The sequence below is a fragment of the Schistocerca americana genome, chromosome 6, assembly GCF_021461395.2.
Source record: "Schistocerca americana isolate TAMUIC-IGC-003095 chromosome 6, iqSchAmer2.1, whole genome shotgun sequence".
Classification (NCBI taxonomy): Eukaryota; Metazoa; Arthropoda; class Insecta; order Orthoptera; family Acrididae; genus Schistocerca; species Schistocerca americana.
In genome coordinates this window covers 181,344,937-181,355,597 of record NC_060124.1, presented here as the reverse complement: position 1 = coordinate 181,355,597, position 10,661 = coordinate 181,344,937, and the positions used below count along the sequence as shown (strand labels likewise).

The window sequence follows — 10,661 nt, the reverse complement described above, 5'->3', positions numbered from 1 at the left end:
ACTACACAATTCTCTATTACTCCAATCTCGTATAGCGCGCAGAAAAACGAACACCTCTATCTTTCCGTAAGAGTTCTGATTTCCCTTATTTTATCGTGGTGATCGTTTCTCCCTATGTAGGTGGGTGTCAACGAAATATTTTCGCATTCGAAGGAGAAAGTTGCTGATTGGAATTTCATGAGAAGATTCCGTCGCAACGAAAAATGCCTTTGTTTCAATGATGTTCAGCCCAAATCCTGTATCATTTCTGTGACACTCTCCCCCATATTTCGCGATAATACAAAACGTGCTGCCTTTCTTTGAACTTTTTTGATGTACTGGTATCTGGTAAGGATCCCACAGTGCGCAGCAGAATTCTAAAAGAGGACGGACAAGCGTAGTGTAGGCAGTCTCCTTAGTAGGTCTGTTACATTTTCTGAGTGTCCTGCCAATAAAAAGCAGTCTTTGGTTAGCCTTCTCCACAACATTTTCTATGTGTTCCTTCCAATTTAAGTTGTTCCTGATTGTAATACCTAGGTATCTAGTTGAATTTACGGCTTTTAGATTAGACTGATCTATCGTGGAACAGAAGTTTGAGTTCCTTTTAGCGCTCATGTGGATGACCTAACACTTTTCGTTACTGCCACTTTCGCACCATTCAGATATCTTTTCTAAATCGTTTTGCAGTTTGTTTTGATCTTCTGATGACTTTATTAGTCGATAAACGACAGCGTCATCTGCAAACAACCGAAGACGGCTCCTCAGATTGTCTCCCAAATCGTTTATATAGATAATGAACAGCAAAGGGCCTATAACACTACCTTGGGGAACGCCAGAAATCACTTCTGTTTTACTCGATGACTTTCTGTCAATCACTACGAACTGCGATCTCTTTGATAGGAAATCACAAATCCAGTCACATGACTGAGACAATATTCCATAAGCACACAATTTCACTACGAGCCGCTTGTGTGGTACCGTGTCAAAAAGAAAGAAAGTAAAGAAATAAATGCTCTGAAGGTATCACAAAAAGTGCCGAAGTATGTCTGGGTGAAAACAAAACCACAAAACGGTGTCTTGCAAAATGCGGCATTTCTCTCCAGTGTACAGTTTACGACAGTAATGTACGGGAAATTTATTATATCGAGCAGTCAAGTGCCTGATGATGATGACAATCATCATGACGGTGGTGGTAGTAGTGGTGGTGGTGGTGGCAGGAATGGTGACTTTGTACTGCACACATCTGGCAAACAGAAACGGGGGCAGCAAGTGAGTGCGCTCCACCTGTTCGTACAGAGAGCGGCGGTTGGTGTATGTGAGGCTGGCGGTGGGTGGATTTTCTGCCCCTCCCCAGCACGGCCTGTGCCCGCTTTTGCTCTTCGGCAGCCGATCCGCGCCGACGCCACATGCATATTCATGCCCAGTGCGACGGCCTGTACAGTATAACGAGCCAGCCGGCCAGAGAGAGAGAGAGAGCAGACAGCCACGCGGGCCCAACAGCCGGTGGCAGGCCGTGTCTGTGTGGCTCCCACGTGCTGCAGGCGGCGGCATGAATCACCTGTGGCCGCAGAGGTCGAAACTCTAATGCCGCGATAATGCCCCGCCTTGCAAAACAGCGCCGATCTCCGCTCCACCTACAACCGCTCTGAAATCGGAAGACTGTGAATTAAGGGAACACTGTATTATATATGAACAGCATAATTCGCTTCTTTGAATCTTAAGATCCCGATCCACACGATTAAAATACACGGTGAACACAAATTCTTGCCCTGATTATAAAAATTCATAACAGAATAATCGTTTGACATAATAAGTTACATTTGATGCCGTTACATAGGTTAGTTGTGCCTGTTCAAAACTAATAACTTTGGGCCCTGTGCACATAACAAATAAATTAAATTGTCTTACCTTTAGAGTAGCAACGGTGGAACGCGATATATTCTGGTCTGTCATAAAAGGAATATAAATATGCTGACTACAGGCTCAGCAGTGTGCAGTGCTGTCCATAACACTTGAAATGCACATAATATTCATTTGGCTGATGAACGAGAACGTTTAAGAAAATCCATATTCTTTGAAAAATATATGACCTGGACTTGCAGGCGGTACTGATTATGGTGAATTACTAACACTCAGTTTTTTTTAGCAAAATTATGTTGTAAGTTAAGTTTGTCTTTTCGAAAACATCTGACAATTGAAACTACAATACTCACAATTGATTCACAAACAATGAGATTAAACAGCAAGTATTATCTAACTTCATTAATCCATCAGAAATGCAAATCATCAAATTACACAGAGCTCTGTTAACAACTCTTAAAGGCATTACAAAAATGAAATATCTAACTAGACTTCTTACAAAAACCATTTACGTACATTCTGGGGTTACTCAACAGTTACAAATTATCAGCCAACTCATCTATACTAACGCGCTGGTAAAAACTGAAATCATAATTATTGAACATGTTCACCTTATTTGCGTGACGACTTCTGCTTCCATGTTCAACAATTGTGACATACCTACAATTATCTAACTCATAAATTGCGCTAGGGCTCCACAACACCGATGCGATCTGTTAGGCCACGTTAGTTGCTGGCGAAATGGCGTCGCAGCAGGAGAAAGCGCAACGTGTGCTTTGGTTTCACGAAACGAAATCGCCCATCAGTGTTCAGCGTAAATTTCGGGCTTATGGACGCAGACCTCCTGACGTTAAATCAATAAAGCAATGATATGCGAAGTTTAACGAAAAAGGCAGCGTTGAAGATCGTCCTCGAAGTGCCAGGCCTCGTGTGAGTGATGCAGCGGTTGATCGTGTTCGCCAGTCGTTTCAACGGAGTCCGTCTAAATCAACTCGTCAAGCGTCACGTGAACTTCAAATACCGCAAGCAAGTGCGGTGAAGATTCTTCATGAAAGGCTTAAGTTGCATGCTTACAAAGTGCAAATCGTGCACGCCTTGCAACCGAATGATTTGCTGACACGTGCTGAACCTGCTACTGAGGTTCTCAACAGGGTTGACGGCGCTAACGATTACTTAAATCGTTTATGCTTTACCGATGAACCCACCTTTCATGTCAGTGGAATGGTGAATAGGCATAATGTCCGTAAATGGGGTTCAGAGTCTCCATATGCTACTGTACAGTTACAGCGAGACAGCGAACAAGTGAATGTTTGGTGCGGCCTCATGAATAACTTTTTGGACCGTTTTTCTTCATGGAAAAATCTATTACTGCTAGCATTTACCTAGACTTTTTGCAACAGTTCATTGCCCCACAATTAGAAGAATATCGAGCATAGATAATTTTAATTTTCCGCCGGCCGGTGTGGCCGAGAGGTTCTAGGCGCTTCAGTCTGGAACCGCGCGACCGCTACGGTCGCAGGTTCGAATCCTACCTCGGGCATGGATGTGTGTGATGTCATTAGGTTAGTTAGGTATAAGTAGTTCTACGTTCTAGGGGACTGATGACCTCAGATGTTAAGTCCCATAGTGCTCAGAGCCATTTTTGAATCATAATATAAGCAGTAGTTTTCATCCCCAGCGAATAAAATGGTTAAGTTGTCGGAGGATGATTATGAAAATGGCATTGGTGACGAAGGTAAGAAAAAGCGTTTGCTGAAAATTCGCCAGTTACGTGCTGGCTACAGACAGAAAAGTAAGTAGCAGAAGTAGGAGGGATATGATAGTGATGTTCTCTTGGCGATATGGAATCTGCAAGGTACCTCTTTTAACCTTAATTCTAGATATTATTTATAAATCTGAATTATTTGCTTATTTTAAAGTACATATGTGTGAAAAGTATGTTATTGTTTACTGTGGAAATGATTTGTAAATGTCAGACGTTGGCAACAGGTCACAAAAGTCTGTAAGTGCCTGTATTACTTGTATTTTTACTAGGGTCATCCCTTTCCGCTGAAATATTTCAGTTTCCGTGATCTGTGTGCAAGAGGCGCTGGATAATGGTCTTTGACCAAAACAGGTCCACAATACAAAATATTTTGAAGAACAGCTTAAGGTGTTACATGATATATTTTCTACTATATCATTTCGACAGCAGAATATTACAACAACGTTGTCGTTGGACAAAATAAATTTCCTGTATCGAGGTATTTAGACGTCATACGTTGATTCCGGTTACTTCAATTTCCTAGACGGCTACCAAATCGATTTGGTTCTCATCTACGATCTTGTGCAGAATATGGCATGTCACTTCACTGTGACCTTCAAAGTTCGGTTGTCACGTTTAAACACTGAGACCAATACTGAGAAGATGGTCCATAGTGCTCAGAGCCATTTGAACCATTTTAATTTTCCAGCACGATGGAGAAACCCCCCCCCCCCCCCCAACTGGGCCTTGACAGTGCGTGATTTCCTGGATGAAACATTTCCCGATCGGTGGATTGGAAAGAACGGTCCAACACCCTGACCATCCCGCTCTCCAGATATTACGCCCATTGGCTTTTTTTTCTGGATCTATATCAAGGGCAGAGTCTTCGTCACACCAGTTGCTGACGGTGACAAACTGAAGGCTAGGTAGGATACAAGCTGCTGTGGGTACTGTGACAGCACACATGTTACGAAACACCTGGCGGGAACTGGAATACCGCTTTACCGCTTCGACATTCTCCGAGATACCAAGAGGGCACACGTTGAGGTTCACTAACGTAAGTGGTCTTAAAAAAAAAAAAAAAAGACTAGCAGCACTAACCTGTTACGGCATCAGATGTAAATTATTACGTCAAACGGTTATTCTGTAATAAATTGTTATAATCAGGGCAAGACTTTGTGCCCACCCTGTATATCCTTCGAACAGGGTTCGCGTGAGGTTGTTCTGAACTTTTCTTTCTTTCTTTTGTTTTTGTTTTTTTTTTTCAAAATTACGTCGCCAGCTAACCGGAGAAATAATTCCTGAGAACAATATCTTTAACACGCTAGTAACTGAACTTTTCGGTTTCTTTACTCTAGGAAAAACGCATTAGTGTCCATAAAGCTGTAATAACATCGATGACTGCTTGTTCGGAAACGAATATTAACTTTTCGATAGCAAGCGTCAAAGGAAACAGATTGCAGAATATCCGAGGAGTCAACATTAGACATTTGTGGGCATTGAGAAAGGGATATAAACGAATTACATTCAAAAGTATTGTGTAAGGGCCGACCAAGAATCTTCCGTTTCAGGGGGTTGCCGCAGCGCATATGCAAAATAGCACGACCCCGATGCTGGTATACAAGCATCGACGTGCAGGCCAGGGATCATTGTGTCATTCGCGTCTTCCGAAGTGCGTGCGGTAAATACTGAAACGTGAATTACCAAATGCATCCAAAGAGAACCACCCTGCCGAAAGATAAATACCATTAGACATACATCGGAGAATGAGAATGTGTATGGGGCAGCATATTTGTCGAAAACCACCGTTTTGGAATGGTGCGCCAGAGGAGGCAGCTGCTTCACGATAACGCACGCACCCACATCGCAAATCTCAAGTGGGAGGCACTCGAACACCTGCCATGTAATCCTGATCTCTCCCCATGCGATTATCACGCCTTCCGTTTGTTAAAGAAGGCCTCGAAGGATGGAAGATTTCTGTCGGACGAGGATGTGCAGCAGGTAATTACGGACTTCTTCACGCAGCAGGACACGGTGTCGTACGACACGGGTGTCTTCACTCTGTTGAGTCTGTCAGATGATTGCCTCGATGTTCACGACGATTTCGCCTGATAGGCATAACGATTTCGAACTGTACGGCCTTCTAACGGAAACGTTTCGGTCACCCCTTTATAATGTGTCGCCAAAGTAACGATTCCTTTTCTTGAAAACATTAACGTAGTCAGCTCTTCTTCCACAGGTCTTTGAGATGCTCTCTGTAGAAGAAAGAATAGACATTGTTTCAAGGGAACTTGCGGTAAAATATTCGAGAAGATACCTGAGCAGTACAGCCAAAGATATGGAAAAGAAAACACCACCAAAGTTAGATATCAGTGCTCCAGGCAACAGATTCAGACGAAGAGGAAGTGTATGTAAAGAGGAACGCCCTAGATGAACATTAACATGTCGCATTTAGGAGGGCCTTATGAGGAGGCCAAGCCGTAAGCTGAACATTCCATTATCCACTGTCTGGCGTACTCTTCGCTTCACGCTGAAGGAGACGGCTTATCGCATCCAAGTAATGCAGCACGTGCGGGAGGAAGATCATGCCGCCCATGTAAAAATGTCTGCTGACCTTTTGGAGGCCGTGAAAAATGGAAACCTGTGGCAAAAGTCACGGGATATCTCTTAGTATCCTGTCGGATATCCTTTTGCCCGACGTAGTGCAGCAACTCGGCGTGGCATGTACCCAAACAGTCGTTGGAAGTCCTCTATAATTGCGAAAGCGTACCTGACGCAGGATTTTGTGTAAGAACCGAGCTATCGATTATGTCACATAAATGGTAGATGGGATTCTTGTCGGGCGATCTGGGTGGTCAAATCATTCACTCGAATTGTCCAGAACGTTCTTCAAACATAGCGATCAGTTCTAGCTTTGTGACATCGTTGTTCGAGAACGTGAAGTCCACGACGCAAGCATTCTCCAAGTAGCGAAACATAACCATTTCCAGACAATGATGTGTTCAACTGGACCAGAGGACCCAGTCGATTCCATACAAACACGGTCCACACCATTATAGAGCCACAGCCATTCGCACATTGCCTTGATGAGAACTTGGGTGCATGGCTTCGTGGGGTCTGCGCCACACTCGAGCCCCACCATCAGCTCTTACCATAATTATTGAATCGGGACTCATCTGACCAGGCCACGGTTTTCTTTTCGTCTAGGATCCAACCGATTAGTCCCAAGCCCAAGAGAGGCACTGCAGGCTATGTCGTGCTGTTAGCAATGGCACTCGCGTCGGTCTTCTGTTGCCATAGCTCATTAACATCGGATTTCGCCGCACTGTCCTAACAGATACGTTCGTCGTATGTCCCACAAAGATTTATGCGGCTATTTCACGCAGTGTTGCTTGTCTGTGAGCACCGACATCTCTATACAAACGACGCTGCTCACGGCTGTTATGTGAAGGCCGTCGGCCTTATCGCTGTACGTGGTGAGAGGTAATGCCTGATCTTTGGTATTCTCGGCACGCTCTTGATACTGTGAATCTCAGGATATTGAATTTTGAGACGATTTCCGAAGTGGGTTTCCCATGCGTCTAGATCCAGCCACCATTCCGCTGCCAAAGTCTGTTAGCCCCTGTCGTACGGCAATAATAACGTCGGGAATCTTTCCAAATGAATCACCTGAGTACAAATGATAGCACCGCCAATGCATTGAAGTTTTATACCTTGTGTAGGCGGTAACACCGTCCTCTGCATATCTAAGTATCGCTATCCCATGACTACTGTCACCTCAGTGTGTAAGCTCCCCACAAAATTTAAAATAAATAATAAGAATATGATTCTAATTTAGTGTAACCTCCGCACAAAATATATTAAAGTAAATAATACGAATAATATTCCCCACCAAAAGTCGTTCCCATTTAATCTACCCACAAAATTCTTTCAGATTTAATCTAAGCTCAAAATTCATTCACATTTAGCGTAACCTCAAAACAGAATAATTCCTAAACCTCTCAACAGTAAAAATTATAATTATGTCGTTCACATTCAGTGTAACGTCCCAATAAAAAATAAATTCAGTAACCTGGTAATAAAACAATGTAACTAACCTCTCAATTAAATTGTCGCTCACTTATGATTTTTCAATAATTCACTGTGAATTTAACCTGGTAAATTTTGGACGACAGCAGTGCTGCGTCATGGACCTGAAAGATCATTCTGAATGAAAAAAGGAAAAATTCTTACCTCAATGAAGTCGCCGGATATATCTGCTTGAAATGAATGATTGTTAAGAGTTACTTTTTATGAGGAAGATTATTTTTACGAGAGTTTTAAAACATTTATATGCGACTTGAGATAACATTACTGCATATGCGCGAGGCTGCTTTTTACCTTATACAATAATACTCAGGCTCCGGCATCGCTGCACCGCGACCGGGCCAGCCAACACGATACACCATACCAGACCAGAGCAGACTCCAGACTAGCAACAACTTACCGCTACAGCTACACAGTTCCTACTGCAGTCAACACCGCTCTCTGCATATCGCAGGCAGCGCATGAGCAATACATCGAAATTACATCTGCTCAGACCTCTTACATAACCCTCCACTGGTGGCGCGGGGGGGGGGGGGGGGGCAAAAATTTGGCAGCGATGGTGAGTCAATTGGACTTGCCATGAGCAACAAATTTTTCTAAAATCTACTTAATTAACTAAGTTTACAGCCACAGAGTATATATATATATATATATATATAAGTGACAAAAAGCAGATTTCAGAGTACCTGACGGCTCAACACAAAAGTTTTGTCTCAAGTACAGATAGTGTTGAGGATCAGTGGACAAAGTTCAAAACCATCGTACATTATGCGTTAGATGAGTATGTGCCAAGCAAGATCGTAATAGATGGAAAAGAGCCACCGTGGTACAACAACCGAGTTAGAAAACTGCTGCGGAAGCAAAGGGAACGTCACAGCAAACATAAACATAGCCAAAACCTTGCAGACAAACAAAAATTATGCGAGAGGCGTTCAATGAATTCGAAAGTATAGTTCTATGTGCTGACTTGACAGAAAATCCTAAGAAATTTTGGTCTTATGTCAAAGCGGTAGGTGGATCAAAACAAAATGTCCAGACACTCTGTGACCAAAATGGTACTGAAGCAGAGGATGACAGACTAAAGGCCGAAATACTAAATGTCTTTTTCCAAAGTTGTTTCACAGAGAAAGACTGCACTGCAGTTCCTTCTCTAGATTGTCGCACAGGTGACACAATGGTAGACATCGAAATAGACGACAGAGGGATAGAGAAACAATTAAAATCGCTCAAAAGAAGAACGGCCTCTGGACCTGATGGGATACCAGTTCGATTTTACTCAGAGTACGCGAAGGAACTTGCCCCCCTTCTTGCAGTGGTCTACCGTAGGTCTCTAGAAGAGCATAGCGTTCCAAAGGGTTGGAAAAGGGCACAGGTCATCCCCGTTTTCAAGAAGGGACGTCGAACAGATGTGCAGAACTGTAGACCTATATCCCTAACATCGATCAGTTCTAGAATTTTGGAACACGTATTATGTTCGAGTATAATGACTTTTCTGGAGAATAGAAATCTACTCTGTAGGAATCAGCGTGGGTTTCGAAAAAGACGGTCATGTGAAACCCAGCTCGCGCTATTCGTCCTCGTGACTCAGAGGGCCATAGACACGGGTTCACAGGTAGATGCCGTGTTTCTTGACTTCCGCAAGGCGTTCGATACAGTTCCCCACAGTCGTTTAATGAACAAAGTAAGAGCATATGGACTATCAGACCAATTGTGTGATTGGATTGAAGAGTTCCTAGATAACAGAACGCAGCATGTCATTCTCAATGGAGAGAAGTCTTCCGAAGCAAGAGTGATTTCAGGTGTGTCGCAGGGGAGTGTCATAGGACCGCTGCTATTCACAATATACATAAATGACCTGGTGGATGACATCGGAAGTTCACTGAGGCTTTTTGCAGATGATGCTGTGGTGTATCGAGAGGTTGTAACAACGGAAAATTGTACTGAAATGCAGGAGGATCTGCAGCGAATTGACGCATGGTGCAGGGAATGGCAATTGAATCTCAATGTTGGCAAGTGTAATGTGCTGCGAATACATAGAAAGATAGATCCCTTATCATTTAGCTACAAAATAGCAGGTCAGCAACTGGAAGCAGTTAATTCCACAAATTATCTGGGAGTACGCATTAGGAGTGATTTAAAATGGAATGATCATATAAAGTTGATCGTCGGTAAAGCAGGTGCCAGACTGAGATTCACTGGAAGAATCCTAAGGAAATGCAATCCGAAAACAAACGAAGTAGGTTACAGTACGCTTGTTCGCCCACTGCTTGAATAGTGCTCAACAGTGTGGGATCCGTACCAGATAGGGTTGATAGAAGAGACAGAGAAGATCCAACGGAGAGCAGCGCGCTTCGTTACAGGATCATTTAGTAATCGCGAAAGCGTTACGGAGATGATAGATAAACTCCAGTGGAAGACTCTGCAGGAGAGACGCTCAGTAGCTCGGTACGGGCTTTTGTTAAAGTTTCGAGAACATACCTTCACCGAAGAGTCAAGCAGTATATTGCTCCCTCCTACGTATATCTCGCGAAGAGGCCATGAGGATAAAATCGGAGAGATTAGAGCCCACACAGAGGCATACCGACAATCCTTCTTTCCACGAACAATACGAGACTGGAATAGAAAGGAGAACCGATAGAGGTACTCAAGGTACCCTCCGCCACACACCGTCAGGTGGCTTGCGGAGTATGGATGTAGATGTAGATGTAGATAAGTGGAGAACATGAAATGAAATAGAGTGCACATGCACTGAGTACAGAACATATCAAGCAATGACAAAATGTATACGCAATGAGTACAAAACACATTAACAAATGGCATAAAGTGCACACGCACTGTATATAACGCTACCATTTTACAAGTACTAGAATACTCAATGAGTACAAAACATATTAATAAATGACATAAAGTGCACACGCACTGTATATGTCACTACCATTTTACAAGAACTAGGAAAGGAAAGGGAAGGATTGCATCATGGTTGTAGCTGCAC

At 43.2% G+C, this 10,661-nt stretch overlaps 1 protein-coding gene across 1 annotated transcript in view; it reads left to right on the top strand.

Moving 5' to 3' along the window:
- Positions 1-1,101: 1,101 nt before the first annotated feature.
- LOC124620035 (proline-rich protein HaeIII subfamily 1-like) overlaps positions 1,102-10,661 on the top strand; it is a 145,396-nt gene continuing 135,836 nt past the window's right edge. The window contains exon 1 of the mRNA XM_047146701.1: positions 1,102-1,306. Within this exon, the coding sequence (XP_047002657.1) occupies positions 1,102-1,306 (205 nt within the window). The remainder of the gene's footprint in view (positions 1,307-10,661) is intronic.